The sequence below is a fragment of the Mesoplodon densirostris genome, chromosome X (assembly GCF_025265405.1).
Source record: "Mesoplodon densirostris isolate mMesDen1 chromosome X, mMesDen1 primary haplotype, whole genome shotgun sequence".
NCBI classification, from domain to species: Eukaryota; Metazoa; Chordata; class Mammalia; order Artiodactyla; family Ziphiidae; genus Mesoplodon; species Mesoplodon densirostris.
The window spans coordinates 50,573,693-50,600,620 of NC_082681.1; the positions used below are offsets into that span (position 1 = coordinate 50,573,693).

The window sequence follows — 26,928 nt, forward strand, 5'->3', positions numbered from 1 at the left end:
ATAGATGTTTCTATATTTGACGTGTTTTAGTGCATGATAGTCATTAATGTTTTTGATGTTCAAATTGTTCTATCTTTGGCCAATGGGAGGCCCTGAGGTTATGAGTCTTTTTTTTTTTTTTTTTTTTTTTTCCGGTACGTGGGCCTCTCACTGTTGTGGCCTCTCCCGTTGCGGAGCACAGGCTCCGCATGCGCAGGATCAGCGGCCATGGCTCACGGGCCCAGCCGCTCCACGGCATGTGGGATCTTCCCGGACCGGGGCACGAACCCATGTCCCCTGCATCGGCAGGCGGACTCTCAACCACTGTTCCACCAGGGTAGCCCCAGAAGCAATTTCTTATTGAGCCCAAGGAAGAAGAATTAGCACAGAAGAGCAAAGAATAGGCACAGTTCAGCTAGACAGAAGTCATCAAACATATGTCCAGTTCCAGAGCCATCCACTGACCACAGGACCTGGGTTGAGTCTCTTCCCCTGTGTCGGCCTGAGTCCTAACATAGAAGTACACTCGATATAGAAACAGGGGTTGGGGTGGGAGGTTTTCGGTCAGAAGACCAGGATTTGATACTGGGAACCATTACTGTCTGGTTGACTTACCTCGAGCAAGTAATTTATCTAATATGTGTGCTATACTTGTTGCTATCTTTTATTACTATTGTGGGTTTATTCTTTCAGTTTTATGAGTATTATTTTCCCTACCACCCAGCCAAGTGTGAATCGTAGGAGTGGTGATTAGCACAAAGTTAGGGACGAACCCAACTGAGGGTGGAGAATATAGGAAGTGCAGACAGAGAATGGAGGTGAAGTAAGCAGACCAGGCCTGGGCTCTCTCTGGGTGCCAGGCCCTGGGCCCACCCTTTCATGACCCAGGGAAGCTTCTTACCCAACAGCACTCCTGCTTCTCAGCTGCAGACAGTGGTGACCTGGGGGCTGCCAGGGAAGTGCCCAGATGAAGGACTATAGCCTTATTAGCTCCCTCTACACCGAAGACCACCAGAGCTGCCTCTCCATTGCCATCTCCCTGCTCTTTGCTTCTGGGTATCGGAAAAGGTACCACGTGGAAACTTCCACACCTGACCCTTGAAGGGCTTTCCTCATACAAAAGGTACTCTACCTTCCTCAGTCCTCAAAGGTTGTCCTGCACAACTTACATTCCCACCAACAGTGCAAGAGGGTTATGACCCAGCAATCCCACTACTGGGCATATACCCTGAGAAAACCATAATTCAAAAAGAGTCAGGTACCACAATGTTCATTGCAACACTATTTACAATAGCCAGGACATGGAAGCAACCTAAGTGGCCACTGACACATGAATGGATAAAGAAGACGTGACACATATATACAATGGAATATTTACTCAGCCATAAAAAGAAATGAAATTGAGTTATTTGTAGTGAGGTGGATGGACCTAGAGTCTCTCATACAGAGTGAGGTAAGTCAGAAAGAGAAAAACAAATACCATATGCTAACACATGTATATGGAATGTAAAAACCAAAAACGGTTCTGAAGAACCTAGGGGCAGGACAGGAATAAAGACGCAGATGTAGAGAATGGACTTGAGGACATGGGGAAGGGAAGGGTAAGCTGGGACGAAGTGAGAGAATGGCATGGACTTATATACACTACCAAATGTAAAACAGACAGCTAGTGGGAAGCAGCCGCATAGCACAGGGAGATCAGCTCGGTGCTTGGTGACCACCTAGAGGGGTGGGATAGGCAGGGTGGGAGGGAGACGCAAGAGGGAGGCGATATGGGGATAAAAATACACATATACTGCATTCACCTTGTTATACAGCAGAAACTAACACAACGATGTAAAGCAATTATACTCCAATATAGATGTTAAAAAAATAATTGTCCTGCACACTAAGGAATGCGGATTCTGAGGTAAAGAAGGAAGTGCCTGCCTCTCAGAGGTATGTCATCTCCACGTTTTTACCTGACATATTGTACTTTTATCACTAATGACTTTATACATTTCCTACACACAGCCCATCGATACGCACACACAAAGACACACACACACGGAGATATGCTGTCAATTCCATTTGGTTCTACTTTATCTCCCCCATGAAACTGAGCACAATGAATGCTTTTCCAAGTTAATGAAAGCATGTGCACATGTATGTGTACTATCCTATTCCTCAATAGGGGTTTTGAGGGAGTACCCCTTGGGCCTGTTATATCAGGGGGGAACAAATTGACCATTTCCCCAGCCCTAGAAGCCCATTGTCTAAAAGGGAGGCTGCTCCACTGTCCTCTAGAGAGGGTGAGGGATGGAACCTCATTCCCAAACTCCCACTTACCTGGATAGGTGACAGAAGCTATATGAGGAGGAGCTTTGTCATGTGTGAAATGGGACTCATCTTTAACACAGAGCTGTCCTGAGGGGTGAATGAGAAAACCTGGGGCTAAGGCAGGCATTGTGGAAAGGTGTTTCTCATTGTTTCTCCTAATGAGAACATAGATATCTTTATGAAGGAAGCAAATCTCTCTCTGGTACGCCTTGAGTTCAAAGTTTTAAAGACAGAAGGATCTCTAGCTTCTTGGGAGACTCAGAAGCTCCTAAGAGCTGCCCAACATCGTGCCTCTGAGCAGACCCTAACCCAGTTCCCCATGCTGGGAAGACAGGCTTGCCTTTGATTCACCTGGTGAGCTCAGTGAGAGATGGCACCAGGGCAGCAAGCTGTGGTGTTTGCCTAACTGCTGCTCCTGGACTGCTCCGCCTGTTAATACGTTTATGGGAAAAGTCTAGACCTGTCTCCCATTCAGCAGTGCAGGGGTCCTCAGATCACGTGTCATCCAGCCACGTCACACCACAGTTTCAACCATCCGCTGCCTCCCTGTGAGACCAAAACCTAAAAAGTACTACCATTTCATTGAAATACAATTGTCCCTTCTTTCTTTCACTAATAACTAAATATATATTGGGCTTAAAATTTATACTATTCCATTTGAGGTGTCTCATTAGCTCTGTGGTAGAAATAAGATAAGAAGGAAAATTAATATATGGGCAAATTTAAGAGTGGAAAATGAGCTGAGATGGCTCCTTCCCATTAGCTGTTAACTTGCTCAAGCTTCAAGGCACTGAAGATTAAATAATCCCTCTTTGGACCCCTCTTCCCCATTCAGCCACAAGCCCCTCTTTCTCTTTGTCTCTGTCTCTCTATTTCCTTCTCTCTCTCTCTCATGATGAGATCTCATTTTCTGTAGATAAATATAGAAATATATAAACGTGCATAATAAATATGTAAACACCTACATAAGCAAACTTACAGGAAGATATGATGAAGATGAAAACATTCAACGGTTACCTCTGGGTAGTATGTTTTGGGCTAACGATTTTTCCCCCCTCCACATATACTGTGACATATACAGTGGAATGAACCTCATGCACACTCCTGAACACCCAACTCTCTGTTAATACAGAAGCAGCATCCATGAAATTAATAAAAATAATACAAGGCTGCTCAAAATAACTAGGTAGCTTTATATGTACCACGAATGAAATGTTCAGATTAAAAATGACTGAAATAAACAAGGAAAACAAATTACCTTTAAGTTCCCATTAATCCCTCCTCTACTCGTCCCAGCTCCCTCCTATCCCCATGCAAACCCAGCACTCACTTCTGAGACCACTAGAGGTTCATCTCAGATGGCGTGGAGGATGCCTGCATGATGTCCTGCTGCAGCTGGGAGAGGGTGTGCATGGAGCTGGAGGTGGGTGTAGGCACTGGGATGCAGAACACCTCTGGGTCTCACTGGGGTTGGCATCCCTCACAAACAGCTCGTCATTCACGATGCACAGACTGAAGGAAAAATGGGCCCTCAGACAACTGATGGATGGACACCCTCACCCCCAATACTGACTCTGCTCCCAGTGGCACTCAGCAACCAGATTCCTTCCACGTCCCTCCTGTGTCTGTCTCCCAGGTTCCTTGACTGGTACCTCTGCCCCTCCCCACAGAGCCCACCTTTGGAGAGGCTGTCTACCACCTTCACTCGATTTATAGGTTTATCCCCAACCCATGGGCAATTTCGCATTTACCCTTTACCACAGCCCAAGGGCTGGATGCTCTGATCCCCATTCCCGGAAGAAGACACTGAGTCACACAGAGGTCATGTGACTTGACCAAGGTCACACAGCGAGTGAGTGTTGTGTCAAGGAGAGAACCCATAGGCCGATTCCAGAGTCCACGCTCTTCTTAACCACTAGGCTAGACTGCTCCTGGCATCTCCCTGCTGGCTTTCCACAGTACCGAGTAAACCTAAGGTCTGTGCCATCACATTCCCACGCCACTGAGCCCAGGGAAGGATGGGCATTCCCACCCACAACAGGGCTCTCACCTGCAGTAGATGGCAGGGGTAGCGACGAAGGTCCGGGTGAAGGCACGCACACAGTCCTGACAACTTCCTTCAACAGCAAACAACAGTACCCCTTAGAGTAGCACATGCTGTACATGCTCACACGGTGGTCCCCAGTCAGGGTGTGACTGGAGACTCAGGCTGAGAGGGCAGTTGTTCACGGGGGCCAGGGTGTCGGGAATGGGCAGGGCCACTATAGGAGCAGTCTGCGCCCAGTGACAACAGGGCCCCTGACAACCACTACACAAGTTCACGGGATGCATTTTTCACAGCCGCCCAAGAGGTGGATACTACTACCACATTGTGCAAAAGGGGAAACTGAGAGGTTTAGTAACGGCCCATGTTCTCAGAGTAAGTATCCGGGTAGAGAGCCACCAAACTCCACAGCCTATGTCCCCAAAGTCCAGGGTATGCAGGGCAGACAGGCATGGACACAGCTCAGACCTGGATTGTCTGTGGGAAGACTGAGGGCTGGAGAACACAGTGGGGAAGGGGAGGGGAGGGGAGGGGAGGGGAGGTGGGGGAGGGCAGGTGGGGAGGGAAGGGGGGAGTGGAGGGAAGGGAAGGGAAGGGAAAGGAAGGGGTCCAGGAAGCTGGGTGGGTCTGGGAGTGAGCCTGGCCAGGGGGAGGCAGCAATGAGACATCAGGGGTGGGGGTCTACACACACTCACCTTCCTCGAACACCCCGCTGACGGAGAAGCAGAGCATCGTTTCCTGAAAGGGAAGAGCCCAGGCGCCCAGTCACCACCTCCACCTCCTACCCACCCGCGGCATCCTGGGCCCGCCCGAGGGAGGAAGCAGGCACTCACCATCTGGAACCAAATGTCCACCACGAAGGAGCTGAAGTCATGCTGAGTCTTGGGCAACCCACAGAGGGTGTGCACAATGACACGTTTTGTGTGCTTCAGCAGCTGAACCCGCAGGTCTGTGAGGGGAGGGCAAGCGAGCGAAGGTCAGGGGCTGCCACGCCCTGGGCCCTATGATTGACCCCTTCACCGCCCTTTCCCACCCAGTCTTCCCATCGCACACTCACGGGGGTCCTTGAGCTTCTTCATATTCCTGCTGTCCTTGAAGTACTCGCACAAGCTGCTTCTAGGAGACAAAGAGCAACAGTGGGTGGTGCGTATTTGCAGGAGCTGGCCTGGGTCTGCTGGGGAGCCACACGGCCCAGGAGCAGAGCCTGTGCTGTGATACTCACGGGGCTGGGTCCTCGGGGTGGAAGGGAATGGTCAGGGAGAAGCAGGCCTCCTCGTGATAAGCCCCTGCGAGAACCTGTCGGTCTCCGTAGTCATGGATCAAGTAGTACCTAAGGGGGGGAAATGAGGACAATCTCCCTCCATGGTCTGCACCTCAAATGAGACTTGAAAACTCCCCTGAGCAGACCTGTGCTTAGGTTGCCTCACCTCTCATAGCCCTCCACCCCTTGCTCCGCTTGTCAGAGGTACTTACTGCTGTAGGAATTGTAGGACTAGGCTCTTCAGCTCATCAGATCCAAGGAAGCTGTGCTGGAATCAAATGGCACTTGAGACTATGCAGTAGATAAAGCCTCCCTGCAACACCCCAAATGTTGTTTGATCCACTTCCTCACCTTGCAGGGCTTTACTATGTAGGGAGTGTCAACGTCAAGGGTAACTGGAGACTGTAACTCCTGGCCATCCTGCAGAAGGGAAGAGGAAGTCAGGAGTGGAGACAAGGGGAGTGGCCCTGGATGATCCGGGAAAAGGATGGGCCCAGGAGGGTGAGGGTCAGAGGTCAGGTGCGAAAGGGCCCTGGATATTCCATGGGAAAGCTTACAGTGGATGTCTTCATCATGAGGTCCTGGAAGTCTCTAGTGTTATATTCAACTTGTGTGTGTGTGTGTATTTATGGGTATTTTTCCAGCAAGTATATCCATGTCATTTTCAGGAGTCCATGTCCCCCAAAATGGTTAAGGTTCTGATGCTAATATGCGATCTAGGCAAGACCCAAACGGCTTGAGGGCTGGTGCAGAGGCCACCAACATTCGTAAGAGACAATGATTTACGTAGGCACTTACCAGGCGTAACAACTTCGGGAAACATTCTCTGATGGCCCTGTCCAAAACCAAAAATAGAGAAGAGGTGGTTGATAGTTCAAGGTTGCAATGCTTCCTTTCAGTTAACACAATAATACCACAAAGAGAGATCAGTGTGTTCTGGCCAATCCAGCAGCACCCCTTGCCCAGCTCTGCTTCTGATTTTAAGGGTTTTCGGTCCACTTGCCTGTTGAGCACTGAGTATCTGTCATCTTACTGTCTGAAAGGCACTGTCTCCTCATCTCTCTCAGTACCTTCACTTAATATTCCTTCCCTCCCTCCCTCTGCTTCGCCTTGGTAGCTCCCACCCAGACTACTCGGACTCCCTTCTCCAGTGCCACAGGGACCAGCATTTCAAACCCATGCTGCAGGGCTTGCTTCTCCTCCCTTCCTTCCTCCAGGGCCCCACTGAAGGCTGTGGGGAGAAGAGGGCATGGAGTGGGAGCCCGGGGCCCTGCCACCTCACCGGGAGTCCAGCACTCTGGCAAGACCCGGACACCCTCCCGGGATGGCCCAGGATGCTGGGCTAGGGAGGTGAGTGAGGTGGGGCTCAGGAGGCAGGGAGGAAGATGGAGGGGATGAGGACAGAAAGGAAGTGAAGGTAGGAGGGGAGAGATGAGAGAGACCTAGGGGCCCAGAGACAAGGGAGAGAGAGAAAACAAAGGGAAGGGAAAGAAGCTCGCCCGTGGTGGGGGTCAGGGAAGAAGAGAGAAGAAAGGGGAAACGGCACACCCATTGCGGCTCTTCACCTGCCCCAGAATCACCCAGACACACCAGCTAGGAATGGAAAATATGCACATGTTGAACTGGGGGCCCATTGTATGCTGGTTGAAACTTTGTCACCTGTGTGAGCTCAGCCAGACTTGGGCATGGGAAACAGAGCAGCCATGGGGGCAGATCTTCCCCAGAAGGAGGAAAGGGTCAGGTCCCAGCTCAGCATGGGGCTGAGGATCCCTGGCCCCCTCTGATGACCACCGTCTTCTCTCCCGATGACCCCTGCACCTGTCTGAGTTGGTTCTTTATCTGAGGAATCATACCTGTCTCAGGCTGCCCAGGGCTCCTGTGAAGGACCAGGCAGGATGCTGTGACGTGCGCAGGGAGGGATGGCAATTGCCCCTGAGAGGCCTGTCCTTCTGTCTCCTCTACCACCTCTGCCCTGTGCCATCCACTCCTGCCTCAGGAAGCCCTCTGATCACTGGCGAGGACCCACGTCTGGCCCCCTGACTCAAAGAGCCCTGCTTTTTCCCAAGCTGGACCCCAAGGAGGGTCCAATTCCTGGCACTGGGCCACCAGAATGCATGTCATGACAGCAGCCACCCACGGCCTCAGCCCTCAGCATGGCGCAGGAAAGCCCCCATGTCAACCTGGGAGAGGAGGGTGGACCACTTTGGAGGCAGGGGAAGAGGGCCCCTCTCAGAACGGGAGAGGCACACCCCAGCTCAGCACGAAGAAGGAAGGCTTCGCTCAGCAAGAGGCCCGGGACTGGAGGACCCTTCTCAGTCCAGGGCGCCAGCATCTGGATCAAGGCTGGTCGCTCCTGGTCCTGGTGAGGAGGAGAAGCCCTGCTTCCTGGGGCACACTCTTGGGAGGCCTTGGTGCAATATAGCTGGGAGCAGAGAGCTGGAAACAGACCCCAGAGCGCCTGCAGAGGTGAGCAGGTCAGAGGAAGGAAACTCCTCACTGGTGATAGGCACAGAGAGAGCAGAAGGTGGGGCCTGTGATCCTCCCAGAAGACCAGGGCGGCCACCTGCGGCATAGGGGCACTGTCACAGATAGTCTAGGCTCCCATGGGTGAAGGTCACCAAGAAGGGTGACAGGGTGTTCACACTGACCTTACATAGGTGGACTGCTCTGCGAAGGTGCTACACAATGGGTTCCCTTGCAGCCACAGCTCTTCAAGCTTCAGCCCTTGAATCTTGCTCAACTCCCACACAGACTTCAGCTGAGAAATATGGGACGGATGTGGGAAAAGGAATCCCAGGGAAAGAGGGACATCTGGATCTCTGCACACCCATACCCCTGCCCTCCCTCACAGGTACCTTCACCTGCCTCCTGTCGTCACTCTGATGGCCACTAACACGCCCCCTCTGCTCTCAACCCAAGTTTGACCTGGCTCCCTCTTCTCACCTCATTTTCAGAGAGGTTCAGGGTTTTGACCGTAGGGGCCACCTGTATAATGTCAGACAGGCCATCCAGCTGGTACAGCTTGTTGCTGCTCAAGTTCAAGGACAACAGCTTTGGGGCAAGAAGAGGTAGAGTGAAGGTTACTATCGAGGACCTTGGAGACAAATCTGCCCCGCACCCCAGCTCTTGCACCCCCTACCCTAATACCAGCACTGGGCCTACAGCCTCACCTCAGGGAAATTCTTTTCGATGACATGCAGGGTGGCAGCCATGCAGCTTCTTCGGTTCAGAATTATATCAATATCACGGCCTACCAAGTCTTCAGGAAGGAGAGGGGAGGGAATCAGATGGCCGAGTGGGGTCTGGGGCCAGCACCAGCCCCTCCCCACGTTACCATCCCTAAGTCACCCTCCAGGAAGACCCCTCTGCCCTCGCCTGCCCTAGAATTACTGCTGTCAGCCATACCTGGGTCAAAGTGGAGCCTCTGGAGGTCAAGAGCTTGCTTGAAGATATTATATCGTTTGCTCAATGTCAGCTGCAGAGTGAGAGATGGAGACAGCCGCTCTGAGGCTGTGGTGATGGCAGGGAAATCAGGGGTGAGGGGGACGGGGGACTGGAGGAAGGAGAGGTGGGTCTGAGCGTTGGCACACAACACGTCTTGAATCTGCATTACCTTTAGCTGCTCCATTTCTTCTGGCTGCAACTTATCCCGCACAGAGTAGGGAACAGGGGAGGGGCCAACAAAGACAGGTATCTGCAGGAAGAAGACGTGGGGTAAGCACCAGGAACTCTAGTTCCAAAGAAGACAACCAGCCCCTGGCCTGTCCTCCTTCCTCAGGATGAGGTACATGTAACGCCCTCGACACACACCTTTCGTCTCTCCTCGTCACAAATCTTGTAGCTGACATCCATCAATGCACAGGCAGTGCTAGCTTCCTGGACAAAGAACTGAGCCCCAGTTTGCAAAAAGTGGAACTACAGGGATTGAATGCAACAGCAATAGTATCAGAAGCCAACAGACCCTGCTGAACCAGGTCTCTCTCTCTCCCCCTTCCCTGTGCCCACGCGTCTGTCTTCCGCATCCTCTCTTACGTCCACTGGAGTGAAGGGGACACTGCAATGGCTCTGGATTGAGTTCATTAGCCATGTCTTGTCATACTTCATCCCACAAGGAATCTAAGGATGAAAAGAAGGGATGGGAGAGAGGACAGACAGCAGGGAATTTAGGCTGCAGGACGAACCTTTTCCTGTTCTTTTCCGGCCTTCTACTGAGCTTGAAAGGGCTTCTAAAGAAGGGACCACTGGTCCGATTTCTTATGGGTGTGCGTAATATGGATTTCCTAAATACCCTTTCTCTCCAAAGTCTCTTCCTCATAATGAAGGTGACAGAGATGATCTTCCTTTTATAAATTTCCAGGAGATCCTACCCAGTGCAGACATTGCTTGCCCCTCAGACAAGGTCTCCAGAGGCTTGAACCTCCATCTCGCACACTCAGCTTGCCAAACTGAGACCTCCAATGTGGAGTTGCTCCATATCCTTGGCAGTAGTTTCCATCTTTGCTTTGAGACAGGCTCCTCCGTTCTCCTCACAGTCAGCCTGTTCCCTTAACATTGCTTCTCTGAATCTGACCTTAGATGAACAAGACTGTTAACTCTTGGTAATAAAAGGGACAGATTACAAACTGTCCCCAGTGAAATAAACCAGCATGTCTACATGAGCCCAACACAACTCCCCCTGGCTTTTCTCTCCTGCACATTCCATACATTTTTCAGGATACTCACTGTGACCCTGAACCAGCTCCCTGGGGTTCCATCATGTGTGTTCTCCCCCATTTCTCTCTCCACAGGTGTTCTCTTTCTCCACACACTCTTATCCCTGTGGCCTTCACTGTGCCATCTCACTCTCCTCATGTTGTCTCGGATGGTACCGGGAGAGCTGCAGGGGGGATGTGGAGAGAAGGAGGGTGAGGGGCCATAAGTGCTAAGGAAGTCTTCTGTACACCCTCGTCTCTTTGACACCAGCACTACAATTAGCTTTGCTCAACCATTATTTCACTTCGAGCAAGCTTCTGTTTTGCAGTGAGAGAAGAAAAACAAGTCCACGGAGACTGAGAGAGGTGCATAGTCCCAGGGGCTCCTGTGTAAAAACCCTGCTGCCTGACCACTTACTGTCTTACTTCGGGGTCCTCCGGGACATCCCTCTTCACCACGTTTCCAGCATCCTCCTGGAGGTGTGAGGGCTGAGGCTCACACCCATCGTGTTCGTAATGAGGGCTCCTCTCACCAGAATTACCTGGGAAAGAACTCCAACCTTTCTTTCTCCCTTGAGGTGGTCTACCACCATCACTGTATTCTGAAAAGAGGAACAAAAATACAAGTTTGAAGACACATCTGTGGTCCACTTACCACGTACCATGTCTTAGGCTAACAGCATGGTAGGGCAGGCAAAGTGCCAACCTGGCCTAAGGAACCAATCCCACAAACCTCAGAAAGGACACTCTTCTGCCTGTCCAGAGAGGACAGCCTTATCCGACAGATGACACTATCAGGGGAAGAATCGAGGAGGAGCAGGATGAGGAAGAGGAGGACAAGGAGGAGAAAGAGGGAGGAGAAGGAGGAGGGAGGGGAGGACAACTGCGGTGAAACTTTTAAAACAGTGGAGCTGGACTGATAAAGAACCGCGGTGTATGCGTCCATGGGTTAGACTGGACAGCAGTCATATATATACCAGGAAGGCACCCGAATCTTGCCTTCTCTCAGGACTTTCCAGCAACCACACCAAAACCTCTCTTGTGCTTGACAAATCCAATGAGCCACCAAACCGATTCCACTAACAACCAGCAAGCTGGCTGGACTTACTTTGCCAGTGCACTAGGAGCTTTAATCTCAGGTGGCACAGAGGTAACAACCTCCTGAACTGTCTCCCTTCCTCCAGCCTTGCCCTGAACAATAGGCTGTTTGAAAGAGCCAGAGTGATCTCTCTCTTGGGCCAGCCTGAAATGCCTTTCAGTTCAGCAGGCAACTCTTCCTCACTTCAGCTCTTCTATAACAAGGGTGTGAATGATAACCTGGAATGATGTGTCAACCACCATTTCCAAGTGTTTAGGGATCCGTCTATTTGCTTTCTATTACTGGTTTCTAATTTGATTCCATCGTGGCCAGGGAGCACACTCTGGGAGATCTCAAGTCTTCTTATTTTTTTAAATAATTTTCTTTCTTTATTTATGGCTGCATTGTGTCTTCGTTGCTGCACACGGGCTTTCTCTAATTGCGGCTAGCAGGGGCTACTCTTCGTTGTGGTGCATGGACATCTCATTGCAATGGCTTCTCTTGAGCTCTAGGCGCGCGGGCTTCAGTAATTGTGGCACGCGGGCTCAGTAGTTGTGTCTCGAGGGCTCTAGAGCACAGGCTCAGTAGTTGAGGCGCATGGGCTTAGCTGCTTGGCGGCATGTGGGGTCTTCCTCACCAGGGCTCGAACCAGTGTCCCCTGCACTGGCAGGCGGATTCTTAACCACTGCACCACCAGGGAAGTCCCTCAATTATGTTTGAATTTACTGACAATTGTCTGATGGTCAAGGAGATGGTCTAACTTGGTGAATGTTACAGAGACCCCCGGGGAAAAACCTGTACTCTGCTGTTGGTGGGTGGACTGTTCTATTTATGTCATGTAGATCTCCTTAGTTTACTGTGTTATTCAGGTCTTCTATATCCTTGCTGATTTTCTCTCTAGTAATTCTGTCACTTGCTAAGAGGGAGGTGGGTGTCAAAGGCCCCCACTATAATTAAAGATCTGGTTCTTTCTCCTTTCAGCTCCACCAGCTTCTGCTTCGTGTACTTTGAGGCTCTGTTGTTTGGTGAGTACGCATTTAGGATCTTTATGTCTCCCGGGTGTCCTGATCCTTTCTTCATTCCGTAAGGCTTTGGCTCTTGTTCATTTTCTTTACTCTGACATCTACTGTACTGCATACTGAAGCTACAGGCACGCTTCGAAAGTGTCCTGGGTACACTTCACCTTGTATTCACTCCCAGAAGTTGTGTTGCTGTTCACCCCTCCGCCCACAAATTCTCCCCTCCAACATGTCTAATTCACCATGGAAAAAGATTTGGAAGTTTTTCGGCCCCTGCAGAAATAAGATCGTGTCAAATCTCTTCCCCATAGGTGGATTCACTAAGGGTATTTTATTTTTAACACATTCCACTGAAACAGTGAACCAGCAGATAATCATACTAGTGGCTTGTGGGGAGGGAGGATTATGGTAATTACACTGTTAGAAACCAGCTTCCTTTGGGTTGTAATGCTTAAGGTTCTCTAGGTTTGTGTGCTGTGCCTTTTGTACATTAACTATTCCATGTTGTCTCAGGGCACACATATGAGTAAAGATCCGTCCACTGCTGATCACTCCACGATAGAGTGATTACGACCAGGCCTCAGATGAACTCCTCTGGGGAGCTGTTGCTTTCCCCGTGTGGCCCGCTGTCAGGGCAATCCTGCTACTCACAACCTTGGGACTTTCCTTGTGTGGCACTGGAAGTGAAAGTAAACACAGATAGGGCACTTGACCCACAAATGTCACTTGCTCAGTCCCCAAAACTCGGAGGGGGCATGGTGTGCTCTCTTTCTCCCACACTCCACATCCAACTGGTCAGGAAATTCTCTCGGCCCCTCTCTCAAAGTATGTCCAGAAGCCAGCCACTTCTCACCACCTCCATTACCACCACCCTGGCCAAGACACCAACATCTACCTCCTGGACTGGACTGCTGTCCAGCTGGCCCCTCTGCTTTCATCCTGGCTCCCTTACCTGTCTGTTTTCAGCCCAGCAGCAGAGTGCAAGTCACATCATTTCAGTCCTCTGCTCAACACCACATCACAATGGTTTGAAGCCCACCAACGTGCTCAGAAGCCAGGAGTTCATAATGAAACTCATCAACAATAACAACAACAAAGAGGAACCTTATTGCTGACCTTTGGAGAATGCCGGGCAACCAACTCGTTTTCAGGGAAATCCAGCAATGAAAGGGAAAAGTTCACATTTTAAAGGGAGCAGTAAGGGCATGTGGTCTACATACGGTGTATAGGAAGAGTCAGAGTCATTTGCAAGAACCCACAATCCTTCCGAAATAACGTTGACGAGGGGAAAGGGTAAAAGGAGCTAGCTGACAGCTACTGCAGTCCCCTGGCTGACCAACTGCATCAGGTGCCTGAACAGGGCTAGAGACCTCCCTCCGCAAGGTGATTCAGACACAAGCAGTCTCAGACATCGCCTTGTCAAGTATTTGATAGAATAATCCAGTGAAACCATGTGGTCCTGGGATTTACTTTGCTGGGAGATATTTGTTAACTGATTAAATCTCCTTACTCATTAATCGATCTGTTCATATTATGTAATTCTTTATGATTCAGTCTTGCTAGATTGTCTGTTTGGGGGACTATATCCATTTCTTCTAGGTTTTCCAATTTGTTGGCATACAATTATTCATAGTATTCGCTAATAATCCTTTTAATTTCTGTAGTATCAGTTGTAATGTCCCTCTTTCATTTCTGATTTTAATTATTTGAGTGTCCTCTATTTTCTGTTTCTTAGTGAGTCTAACTTAGGGTTTCTTAATTTTGTGTAGCTTTAACAAAAACCCAACTCTTAGTTTCATTTACTTTTCTTCTATTGTTGTTGGTTTTTTTCTCTATTTCATTTATCTCTGCTCTTATATATCTCCTTCCTTCTGCTAGCTTTGGCTTTAGTTTTTTCTTCTGTTTCTAATTTCTTGAGGTGTAAAATTAGGTTGTTGATTTGAGATCTTTTGTCTTTTCAATGTACACATTTAAAGCTATAAACTTCCTTCTTAACACACCTTTGCTGCATCCCTTAAGTTTTGGTATGATGGACTTTCCTTTTAATTTGTCTCAAAGTAGTTTCTAATTTCCTTTGTGACTTCTTCTTTGACCCATTCATTCTTTATGAGTGTGTATGGGGATTCCAGAGAAAATGAAAACTAGAACGCCCATATGACCCAACAATCCCACTTCTTGGTATATATCCAAAAGAACTGAAAGTAGAATCTTGAGGAGATACTTGCACATCTATGTTCATAGCAGCACTATTCACAACAGCTAAGAAGTAGAAACAATTAAAATGTCCATCGATGGATAAAAGGATGAACAAATTGTGGTATATATATATATATATATATATATATATATATACACACACACACACACACACACACACACACACACACACAATGGAATATTATGCAGCCTTTTAAAGGAAAGCAATTCTGTCATATGCTACAGCATGGATGAACCTTGAGAACATTACGCTAAATGAAATAAGCCAGTCACTAGGAGACAAATACTGTATGATTCCACTTACATAAGGTTTCTAGGGACTTCCCTGGTGGTCCAGTGGGTAAGACTCCATGCTCGCATTGCAGGGGGCCCATGTTCAATCCCTGGTTGGGGAACTAGATCCTGCAAGCATGCTGCAACTGAGAGTCTGCATGCCAAGGCTAAGAAGCCTGCATGCCACAACTGAGTCCACATGCCGCAACTAAGAAGTCTGCATGCCGCAACTAGAGATCCAGCATGCTGCAACAAAGAGCCGGCACAGCCAAAATAATAAATAAATATATATATATCTTTAAACTTGGGAAAACTATCGTAAACAGAGTCCATGGGTTTAATCAAAATAAGGTATCTAAAGTAGTCAGATTCATAGAAACAGACAGTAGAATGGGGTTACCAGGGACTGGGGGAAGGGACAAAGGGGAATTGCTGTTTAATGTATAGAGTTTCAGAATTGAAAGATGAAAAAGTTCTGAAGATTGGTTTCACAGCAATGTGAATCAACTTAACTGTACTGAACTGAACACTTAAAAATGGTTATGATGGTAAATTTTAGGTCACGTATTTTTACCATAGTTTGTAAACCTGTATATTAGAGTGTGATTACTCAAAAGGAAATATTAAGAAAAGTTTTTGTTTGGATATGTAAATACAAACATAAACAAGTCAACGTAAAGGAACACGTGAGAATGTCAACTGTGCTTATGAGTAGGTGTTTGGAATGCACAAGAGGTGTACTTTCATGTGCATGCTTTACTTGCATAAAAGGCTGGGTCAGGTTTTGCCATGGGCTTGGGGGGAAGCACTATTACTATTGACTCATTCCATAGCATAACAGGAAAAAATTACTGATAATCAGATCCACCTGTCTTCTCTCTGATTATTAAGCTACATCACTTTGGACAATTCACCCAACTTCTCCTGATCTCAAATTACTTACATGTAAAAATCAGGGATTAGAGCAAACCACCACCTCAATCAAGATACAAGGCATACAGCCATAAAAAGAAATGTAATTGAGCTATTTGTAATGAGGTGGATAGACCTAGAGTCTGTCATACAGAGTGAAGTAAGTCAGAAAGAGAAAGACAAATACCGTATGCTAACACATATACATGGAGCTTAAGAAAAAAAATTTCATGAAGACCCTAGGGGTAAAACAGGAATAAAGGCACAAAATTACTTGAGAATGGACCTGAGGATATGGGGAGGGGGAAGGGTAAGCTGTTGCAAAGCAAGAGAGAGGCATGGACTTATATACACTACCAAACGTAAGGTAGATAGCTAGTGGGAAGCAGCCGCATAGCACAGGGAGTTCAGCTCGGTGCGGTGCCTTGTGACCACCTAGAGGGGTGGGATACGGAGGGTGGGTGGGAGGGAGACGCAAGAGGGAAGGGATATGGGAACAGATGTTTATGTATAACTGATTCACTTTGTTATAAAGCAGAAACTAACACACCATTGTGAAGCAATTATGCTCCAATTTAAAAAAAAAGATATAAAGCATATATCACACTCCAAACGGTTCCCGGTTAATCTTTCCACCTCCCAGCTCCATATAAACCTTGATCTGCTCACAGTCCCTATATATTTGTTTTGCCTGCTGTAGAATTTCTTGGAAATGGAATCATACATGCTGCACACCTTTGTGTCTGGCTTTTTAAAGTCAGCATCATGTTTTTGAAATCCATTTATGTTCCTGCCTATTCTATTCCTGAGTAATGTCCCACAGTATGGGTTGTAGCTCTCCACCTCGTTTACACAGTAGAGCCACTTGGGGAGTTTGAGAATATCACCAGCTCCAAGCTATACCCACAATAATTAAAGCAGAACTGGGTTGAGACCCAGGCACCCTCATTTTGTAAATTCTCCACGTGACTGAAGTGTGCAACCACAGTTGAAAGCTACTGTATTAAAGTATCAGCTTTTGGTTTATGCTTGCCAGAGACCCTAGCAATGGATGCCACCTCATTTTGCTGGCTTTCCACTCTGCTGTTTTAGGGACCTAGTGATTCCATTAGCTTAAATTAGAGACTGGCAGACTACAGCCCATGGGCCAAACCTGGCCTGGGGCCTGTTTCTCTAGGGCCTGCAAGGTAAGAATGGTTTTTACATATTTCAATGGTTAAAACAATAATATTTCTTGACATGTGAAAATTATTTGAAATCCACACGCCAAGGTCCATACGCAGAGTTTTAGTGGAACACAGCCATACTTGTCTGTGGAGGCTTCCGCTCTACAACAGCAGAGCTGAGTAGTTACGAAAGAGACAAAATGGCCCACAAAGCCTCAAATATTTGTCACCTGGCCCTTTCCAGGGAGTTTGTTGAGCTCTGGCTTAGAGCAAGTGTCCTTAAAGCAAATGCACAGTAACTGTGGTAAATGGCTGACGGTCCCTTTGGCTAAGCCTGGGAAGAAGATTTACTGCAGTAACTTGCGACTTCACCGTAGGGTCCTTCCTCAGTAGTCCACTCATTCATGGTGTTCTGGGTCAAGTGTGGGAATTGAGTAAAGGACTACCATTTGCCATCAAGAGAGGTCAAGTCACCAGACCTAGAGCTTGATTTATTTATTTTTATGTTCTTATATTTTATTACAAATCTTTGTTTATATTTTATTTATTTTTACACTGATCAAATGCAACTTTGGAGTATGTTCAGATATTTCAGATCCAAGGGATCTGTTGATCAATTAGCCACCTTCAGAGGTTGCTACAGGTCAAACCAGTGTCACTACCCTTCCATCCTTGATGTTTATTAAGTAAACAGCACTCACCTTGAGGCAGGAGATTAAGTGCTCCTACTGGGCCTGCAACTCCAGAACCCCAACATCCCCACTCAAGTGAGGGTGACCCTGTCAATGGCAGAATCTCCCATCTCATCTGTGGCCTACACAAGTCAGCCACTTCAGAACACTTCAGAGATGAAGATGCCCTCCACACTAATGTGTTTCTCAGTGCTGTGGGGGAAAGGAGTGTCCTCTGGGTCCCAAACAGCAGCTGCCTGGCCCACCAACACACTGACTTCAAAGGCATTTCAATTCAAGTGACCAGAGGTACAGCTGGTAACGCTTGAAACTGAGTCCCCCTAAAACCGAGTTCCCTTGTCAAGTTTATGATTAACTTCTCTATCCAAAACTTTATTCCCTCTCTTGCCCCACTCATGATCCCCTCAGGATTGAGGAGTATCAAAGAAAAGGGGGGACTGACACTGAACAGAACCCTTCAGGGCCCTCCCGGGTACAAAAGCCCCGCTGTGTTCCCTGTTTCTTATCTGTAGGAAAAGGCTTTGGCCTCCTAGGCCTTCCCTGAGTTCCAAACAACAGACTCAAGCACTTACTAATTAGGGAAGTGAGGAAATGCAGAAACAAAGGAAAAGCAGTCAAAGAAACGAAATTGAGTTATCTGTAGAGAGGTGGATGGACCTAGAGTCTGTCATACAGAGTGAAGTAAGTCAAAAAGGGAAGAAGAAATACTGTACGCTAACACATATATAGGGAATCTAAAAAAAATTGGTCATGAAGGACCGAGGGGCAAGACGGGAATAAAGACACCGACCTACTAGAGAATGGACTTGAGGATACGGGGAGGGGGAAGGGTAAGCTGGGATGAAGTGAGAGAGTGGCATGGACATATATACACTACCAAACATAAAATAGATAGCTAGTGGGAAGCAGCCGCATACCACAGGGAGATCAGCCTGGTGCCTGGTGACCACCTACAGGGGTGGGATACGGAGGGTGGGAGGCAGGGAGACACAAGAGGGAAGAGATATAGGGACATATGTATATGTATAACTGATTCACTTTGTTAGAAACAGAAACTAACACACCATTGTAAAGCAATTATACTCCAATAATGATATTTAAAAAAAAGAAAGAAAAGCAGGGAAGAACAATAGTGCAGTGATAAAGCAGAGTCCTAGTTTCTCTGCAAGGGATAACAACTTCATACATATCTTTGAGCTGTTATGCAGAAACTAAGATCCCCTGCCCAGGTGGAGGATGGTGACTCCATGCTGACCACAAGCACACCGACCCCAGACTGGTTAGAACCAGAATGCTGATGATTAAGATCCCTGAAACAGCACCCTGTTTCCTCACCAACAAACAATCAGAGGAAAGTCATGCACTTCCCTGAAAGTCAGCAGGGAGTTAGAGTCTTCTGAACACAAGCAGCCAGTTCTCCTTGCTTGGCACCCAGAAAACAAACACTGTACTTTCCTTCACCGACAACCCAGCGTCAGTAGATTGGCTTTGCTGTGCAGCAGGCGAGTGGACCCAAGTTCTGTCCAGTCACGCAACTGCAACTCTTTCACCATTGTGTGCCATGGAACACTAATGATTCGTCCTCTGTTACCAACTGGGTCCTTACCATCTTCAGATCCACCTAGACCGGATAACTCATCCCCGATCCCCACTTCCTTCACGGCCCTTTGCTTGCAACCAATTTTGGTGTCAAGTACTCTATTAATCAAAGTCCCCACTTCCTTATGCCAGATATTCATTCTAGCTATTTTACAAAAATAAGACATCTTTAATAAAACATATCACACAGCTTACAAAAATTCTGTGAGGGCCAGAAAAGTGGGCTTGGATGCCGCACAATCAGGGGAAGCCCCCTCACGCCGTGGGGCTGGTATAGCTGAAACACCCCTGCTGCCTATGAGCTCAGCAACATGTATGACAGAGACTGAATTCCAGGCACTCTGCTGTGGGTGCCCATAAAAACCAGAGACCTCTCCCATCATACGTAGCTGATCCTGCTTGTGGCTCCCACATTACTCAGTTCTACCTCCAAGTTTCACTATGGTGCATAGGCTTGATACACAGAGGTCTTCTTTGGGACCCCAGACAAAAGGGGGTCTAGGAAACATACACACACACACACACACAGACTAATGTAGGTCTCCATTCTTGTTTTTACCTTTCCATTTCTCTACGGTACAAGAAAACATGTAAGAGTGTTTATGAGTGTTGGAATACTTGCCAGCTGAGCCAACTTGAGGTATATTCCACAGGTCCATTTTTTTGGCTATTGTAAATGGTAATTTCACATTGAAAATATAATTTTCTATTTTGTGAAATTATTTTGTGTATATTAGTCTTATATCCAATAAACTGGTTAATCACTATTATTATAATTTTCCATAGATCCTCCTGAGCTTTATATGAAGACAACTATACTCACAGTTTTGTTCCTTTTCACTTTTACACATATATTAATTAATGTATGTATGTATTTTGGCTTACTGCAATGCCTAGGAGACTCAGTAAGATGTTGAACAGAAGCGATTATATGAATCATCTTTGCCTCTTCTGATTTAGAATGGAATGCTTTTAATGTCTCATTATTACTTACAGTGTTTGTTATAGATTTTTTAAAGCACACATTATCATTTTAAAGAAATATCTTTCTATTCCCAGTTAGCTAAGTGTTATTTTTGTTGTTGTTTAATCTTGATTGGTTGTTGAATTGTATTGCATGCATTTTTTTTCTGAAATCTTTGTGATAATCATCCTTTTCTTGCTCCTTTATCCTATGAATGTGTTGAACTACGTTATGACTCTCCTAATGTTAAACCAACATTGCAAGTTTGGTATAAACACAACTTTGCCCTGATGTACTATCTGTTTTAGCCATTGCTGGATTAAGTTTGTCTTTATCTTATTTCTATTTTTTGCATTTTTATAACTAATTAAGATTGACCAGTAATTTTGCCTTCTCATGCATGCAATGTCAAGAATAAGCTGAATATTTTGTTTCCCCAATATAATGTTCTTTTTTCTAGAACTTACCCATTCAGTATTAATTTTCAAATTATCAGCATATCTTTTTCATAATATTATCTTTTAAAGCTTTACTGTAAATACAAGCAAGACAGCTTCTTCGAAAGTGGCTTATCTGTGCCTTCTAATTTTCTTGACCCATACTGCCAAAGGTTTCCTTATTTTTTTATATTTTGAAAGCACTAACATCTAGCATTTTTATTCAACTCATCCATATCTGTTATCAATTTCATTAACTTGTGCTCTTATTTTTTTTTCTTGCCAATATGGAAATGCATGAGATGATTTTTATCAAGTATGTGACAAATCCAGAGTCTTTTCTTCTACCATCACGTTTTCTTTTATAATTGCTATCCTCGAATAGCATGGATATCCAAATATCCAGTACATTTAATTACTTGGAAAAGACCTGTGGCTTACCAATGTGGGGGGTTTAACTAAATCCACTGTTGAAATATCAGATGATTAAGGGAGATGGAACTGCAGCATTGAAGCAAAAGAACTTCTATGGGGCCTCCCTGGTGGCGCAAGTGGTTGAGAGTCCGCCTGCCGATGCAGGGGATACGGGTTCGTGCCCCGGTCTGGGAGGATCCCATATGCCGCGGAGCGGCTGGGCCCGTGAGCCATGGCCGCTGAGCCTGCGTGTCCGGAGCCTGCGCGTCCGGAGCCTGTGCTCCGCAACGAGGGAGGCCACAACAGTGAGAGGCCCGCATACCGCAAAAAAAAAAAAAAAAAGAGAAAAAAGAACTTCTATGATAAGTACATACGAACTTCACTGAAGAGGACAGCATACAATATAGAAAGGAGTAGGAACAGAAAGAGCACGGATTTTGAAATCATATAACCAGAATGTGCCCAGTCACTTACTGCGTATGTGATTTTAGGCGAATATTTTACCTCTCTGAGCCTCAGTTCCATCATGCGGTAATGCTGTTTGCCATGTGTTTCCATTTGTCCCTGTTCCTGGGACCTGGAAGAGTTGTACTTCTTGACCTCCTTTGTTTGGACAGGGCTGTGTATGTGACGGGTTCTGGCTAATGGGTTGTGAGTGACATGTGCTATTTCTGGGCCAGAACATATGGTTGTTGGATTGAGACCTTGCAGGGTCCTCTTCATCTCAGGCACAGGGACTGACAACTATCTAGATGATGGCTGCTCTGTCAGTTTGGGTCTCCAAGTCATTCCAGTAAGAATGGCTCAGACCCCCAAAGTCCACCATCCTGTGAGGGGCATGCGCCTGCCATGGACATGTAGTCGAAGTGAGGAGTAAGCCCCTGAGATACGGGGACTGTCTATTACCACAGCATAATCTAGCCTATCTTGATTCTTGTATCTTATCTTTAAATTAAAATAACATCCTCTCAGGATTTTTCTGAGGATTAAATGAGAAAACTGGTATGACAAGGTTTCCACAGTCCTTGACGTATAACAGGAACTCAAAAAATGGCAGCTATAATGATTAAATAATAATAACAAACTAGTTTTGAAAAAGTGTGGAAAATTGGTATAAAATGAGAGCTATTTCATCCACTCATCGTTACGGTAAGTTGTATCATCTTTTCAAGAGTGGGGCATTTTATTTTATTTTTCAGACTTCCTAATGACTAGCACTTATGCACTTATTTCTTGCCATCATGATATCAGAAACATAAATTGAGGTTGTATGTAAAGAATGAAAAAGTGGAAAGATTAAGCAAAAGAGAGAATGACTAATGACATAAGATAAAATGAGTTAGCAATAAGTAGTTTCTCAATGAGAAGAACAGATTATAATTATTAGTAAGCATACATTCTACTTAGTAAACAAAGGTACAAGGTATTAATGTGGCAGAAGAGATTTAGTTTGAACAGGCTTTCCCAAAATGTTTTCTGAGGAACACTAGTACTTCCAGTGGACTGTGGGAAAATGTTCCATCCCCATATAGCTTGAGGAAACTACCTGCTACAGACTGAATGTTTATGTACCAACCTAGGCTCCAAGATGACAGAATTTGCAGTTAGAGTCACTGGTAGGTGATTAGGTCATGAGGGAGGTGCCGTCATGAATGGGATTAGTGCCTTTATAAAAGAGGACCCAGAGAGCTCCCTTGCCCTTTCTGCCATGTGAGGATACAGCGTGAAGACAGCCCTTTATGAACCAGGAAGCAGACTCTCACCAGACACTCAACTTGCTCGTGCCTTGATTTTGGACTTCACAGACTCCAGAACCGGGAAAAATAAATTCTTGTAAGTTACAAGCCACCCGGTCCATGGTGTTCTACTACAGCAGCCTGAACAAGCTAAGACACTACCCTTCTCTTTGAGATTCAAGTGGCATATTATCTTAAAAATATGACATATAGAAATCCTTTATACCTTCATTCTTGTATGTCCCATATTTCTTCAATGGATAAAAGCATTTTGGTTGTTGCTGTCTCTCAGACATAGTGTGTTGTAGAACAAACCTGAAAGTGCTGAAATGAGAGGAAAGAAATGGCTATTATATAATTTAAAAAATATATCACCCCTTTAACCGTCTCTCAAACAATCTTTAAATCCCTCACAAATGTGAACACCTTATTTTACTTGCTGCATTTTACTCATTAAGTACCATCTACGTGATTTTTACGAAATGTATCATCTATAATTTTACTTCATATGGTTTTCTTAAATAAATTCACTGTTTATTCCCACATGAAGGAAAGGGGAGAACTTTCAAGGAATGTAACAAGGAATGGTTAGAAAATCAAGAGGAAAATCAGAAGCCAATTGTGGCTGGCTGGACTAATTTAAGCCGTTTAGAGAGTCCAAGCAGAAAAAGATTATGGCATCCCACCCCACACACACTTTGAAAAACTACTGGTCGGCAAAGCATATACAGAAAACAAATTCTGAACCTTAACGTGCTGGCTACTTTCACACTTTTACTGAAAAAAATATCAAATTAAAAAAAGTCTCTCTCCTTGCCTCTCTCCACACAACAAATTAAGAGACAGAAATTCAGATCAGATTTGAAATCATCGATACGAAGTGGCATCTAGGAGTTCTCTGCTGTTCCTAATAACAAACGTGGTCAGAGGAGCGCAGAGGACACCATCACATGGCAGGTAGTGAATACGGATACGAAACAGAGATAAGCAAGAGTAGGGCTTTAATGTGGGGGTTGGGAAGGAAGGGGGAAGGGAGGGGTCCACCCAGTTTCCCGAGCCTAGCTGCCGAGAGCAGCCCATGAACGCCTGCCGCCCGCTGTCCCGCCGATTCTGAGTGAACCTCTAGTACTGGAGGGCGCCCCTCCTACCCGACTACCGCCTACCGTGTCAGAATATGAAAGTCGGTGGAAAGGATGGCATCAGAGCCAGAGCCTCATCAAGTTCCCCCTCAGCCAGGACAAGTACCTTAATTCTGAAGGTCTTCTTCACCTCTCGGTCTGACTCCTCAGAAGGCTAAGCCGAGCTACCCACCGTTCGGCAGGCTCTCCGCACGCTATAACGGCGCCTCCCGAGGTCACGACCTTACGGCGTCACGTGACTGCGGGACTTACGTAACATAACGCGCCGCTGTGGGGCCCTACCTGACTTCCAGGGGCTTGGCTGGCGGAGGCCACAGAGTAGAAGGATGCATGTGACGTCAGGATTCAGGAGCCCTCAATCGTGAAGTGTGACCGAGAGAACTGATCCTCAGGAGACCACAGCAGGTCCCATGACCGTAGAATATACACGACCAACAGCCGAAGGGTAGGTGCGGTGTTCACATGACGGCAGGCGCTTTGCCTGCCATGTGATGGTAGCGGCCACATCCCTGTTGACTCAGGGATCTGAAGATTCTGGTAGGCAGCAATCTTCACGAGATTAGAAATGGCTGAGCCTGATGTGTGACCAAGGGGGATATGTGACGGACCATAGCATCCATATGACTCTCAGAAGCAGGTCACCTTTGTGACTTGGAGGGCTGAGGCTTCCACATGCCACTAGCTCCTGAGGGCCACATGACAGGATGAATCCACATGATGGGCAGGGTTTAGGAGTCTGCCATGCTCTAGCGCCTTGAAAAGCTGGATCTACCACATGATCATAGTGGCAATAGGTCCAGAGAGACTACACGAGCTCAGGGTTTAAGGGCTCATGGTGCTGACATGGCCAGTAGGTCTGGGCCTGCCACATAACTGTCTGGGCCTGCCACGTGATCGCCGCATCCGCGTGACCATGGCCTTAGGAGCCCACGGTGCTCAAAAGCTGGGTCAGCCTCCTGAGTGTAGCATAGTGACAGTAGGGTTCTCCCAGCTGCATGTTTCAGGAGGCCGTTCTCTTCACGAGAGCTGGAGATCTGAGATTGCCCACATTCCTGGGCTTCCCGTTGATGGTGGTGCCTCCGGATGATCTTCCTCAGAACACAAGCTGGCTTCACCTGCCCCAACCCCTTTTTAATGTGCTAATGTGCTTCGTTCGTGTGCTATTTTTTTTTCCTAATAACACGTGAAATTTAATGCATAAATTAACACATAGCAATGGACTAGGTCCTCCCTAAATCCATAACCATTACCATATTTTAAGGTCTACTTCAAAAACCTAAGCAGTGGGTACAGGTAAGCTTTGTTGCCATAATTTCATGCAAGTCTAAGAGAAATTAAAGCAAACACAGTAAGTGAATTTTAGCTGTTAATTTGAAGAAAATGTATATAATGATTACTATGTGTCAGGCACGTTAAAACGTCAACTCCTTTAATAGTGGCAATTCTATCAACTAGGTACTATGATTATTATTCCAGTTTTCACAGATGAGAAAGTGGAAGCACAGATGTGTTAAGTCACTTGCCTAAGAGGTAACTGAACCTATAGGTGCCAAACCAGGTTTTACTCCCAGGCACCCTGGCTCCAGACTTTGTGTTTGGATCACCCACAAGAGCCTCCAAAGAAAATTAAGAATAATTCAGTCTTCCTTATTCAGACTAAGCGGAAAGGCATCCGCAGTTACTGAAAAGATGAGATCATAGAGGACCTCTTTAAAGTGCCATTTAAATAATTTCCAGTACTACCAGTAATTAGAACTAATCGTAGCTGAAGCCAGTTAAGGCCCTTGGATTCATTTTAAGGTATAAATATAAACTTATCCTTAATAAGTGAAGTATATGTGTATATAAGAGGTGGTATAAAATGCTAGACTTTAGTTGAAAACGATTCCTTCTTTTATTTTTAAACACTCTAAAGAGAAATACTGCAGACTTTATGGCTCTTTTTCTCTAAAGAGAAATATTGCAGACTTTATGGCTCTTTACAGAATTCCAAAAGTTAAAAGTAAGCATAATCTGAATTAGATATTACTGCACTTATATTTTGTTTGCATCTGCCTAGAAAGGACAGAGAAAGGGAAAGGAGAATATAAAATATAGTTTTGTTTTTTTTTTAATCGCAGTTTTACAAACACCTCTTCTGCTGATTTGTGTGGAAAACTGAAGATCTGTCTGTATATCCAAAAGAGATTTGAAGTGAACTTGCGTGTTTGCTGGCTTAGGCAAACTTAATGCTATACAAGCAGTGGGATTATTTTGCTGGCACCCTGCATCGTGGCATGGCTACATAAATAACCTGAAGAAAATACAACAGACCAAATTTTGCACCATGGTTAAATTTGAATATACTAGTAAGGATAACAGACTGTTTGTAGTTGTAAGCCTATTGAAGGAAGTAGTGATTTTTTGGAGTGACTCTGTTTGGGCACATTGGTGTTACTTAGATAATTTTGGAAAATTATTTATGGGACAAATGTAAATGCAGGGTATGAAAATGGAGCCACGTGTTTACAATAGAGCCTATTATGAAACCTCAAGATGGAATTAGGAAGCATCTGTGTACAATCACTGGATGGAATCCGCCATCAAGACCTGATGTCTGTCCCAACTGAAGCTTCTGTAATGGAGAAATCCACTAATGGTGATTGAGGTCAACTTCTTTCACCAAAAGGCAAACCCTGGAGTTCTAATTATAATTTTCTTGCGAAAGGTTAGATATTCTCCTGTCAGAACTAATGGTCGTATCATTTATTCTTGCCCTGCGATGATTACCAGGAGCTATTTTAGGATTAAAAAATATATTTAGTTACACCAGTGGGTGCCTGTCAGCTCTTTCTTACATACATTGGGGAAGGGACGCTAAGGCTATGGATAAACACCTGTATGAACACAGCTTATGTGAGCTAGGCAGTTTAGGCACTGCACGTATATCAGGCGCTGTGTCTGTTTAGGTGAGGCAGGCTGATAAGCTATTCTTCTTGAATGTTGTTT

General features: G+C 46.1%; 1 protein-coding gene across 1 annotated transcript in view; it reads right to left on the bottom strand.

The window, feature by feature from the left end:
* Positions 1–10,469, bottom strand: part of LOC132481902 (nuclear RNA export factor 2-like) — a 39,764-nt gene extending 29,295 nt beyond the window's left edge. Inside the window, exons 1-15 of the mRNA XM_060086805.1 lie at positions 10,326–10,469; positions 9,636–9,719; positions 9,408–9,518; positions 9,217–9,297; positions 9,009–9,078; positions 8,774–8,862; positions 8,547–8,654; positions 8,252–8,361; positions 6,402–6,438; positions 5,955–6,023; positions 5,816–5,871; positions 5,565–5,672; positions 5,400–5,458; positions 5,176–5,291; positions 5,038–5,080 (exon numbers count right to left, since the gene is read on the bottom strand). Of these exons, the coding sequence (XP_059942788.1) occupies positions 5,038–5,080; positions 5,176–5,291; positions 5,400–5,458; positions 5,565–5,672; positions 5,816–5,871; positions 5,955–6,023; positions 6,402–6,438; positions 8,252–8,361; positions 8,547–8,654; positions 8,774–8,862; positions 9,009–9,078; positions 9,217–9,297; positions 9,408–9,518; positions 9,636–9,719; positions 10,326–10,454 (1,270 nt within the window). The 5' untranslated portion in view covers positions 10,455–10,469. The remainder of the gene's footprint in view (positions 1–5,037; positions 5,081–5,175; positions 5,292–5,399; positions 5,459–5,564; positions 5,673–5,815; positions 5,872–5,954; positions 6,024–6,401; positions 6,439–8,251; positions 8,362–8,546; positions 8,655–8,773; positions 8,863–9,008; positions 9,079–9,216; positions 9,298–9,407; positions 9,519–9,635; positions 9,720–10,325) is intronic.
* Between the last annotated feature and the right edge of the window lie 16,459 nt (positions 10,470–26,928).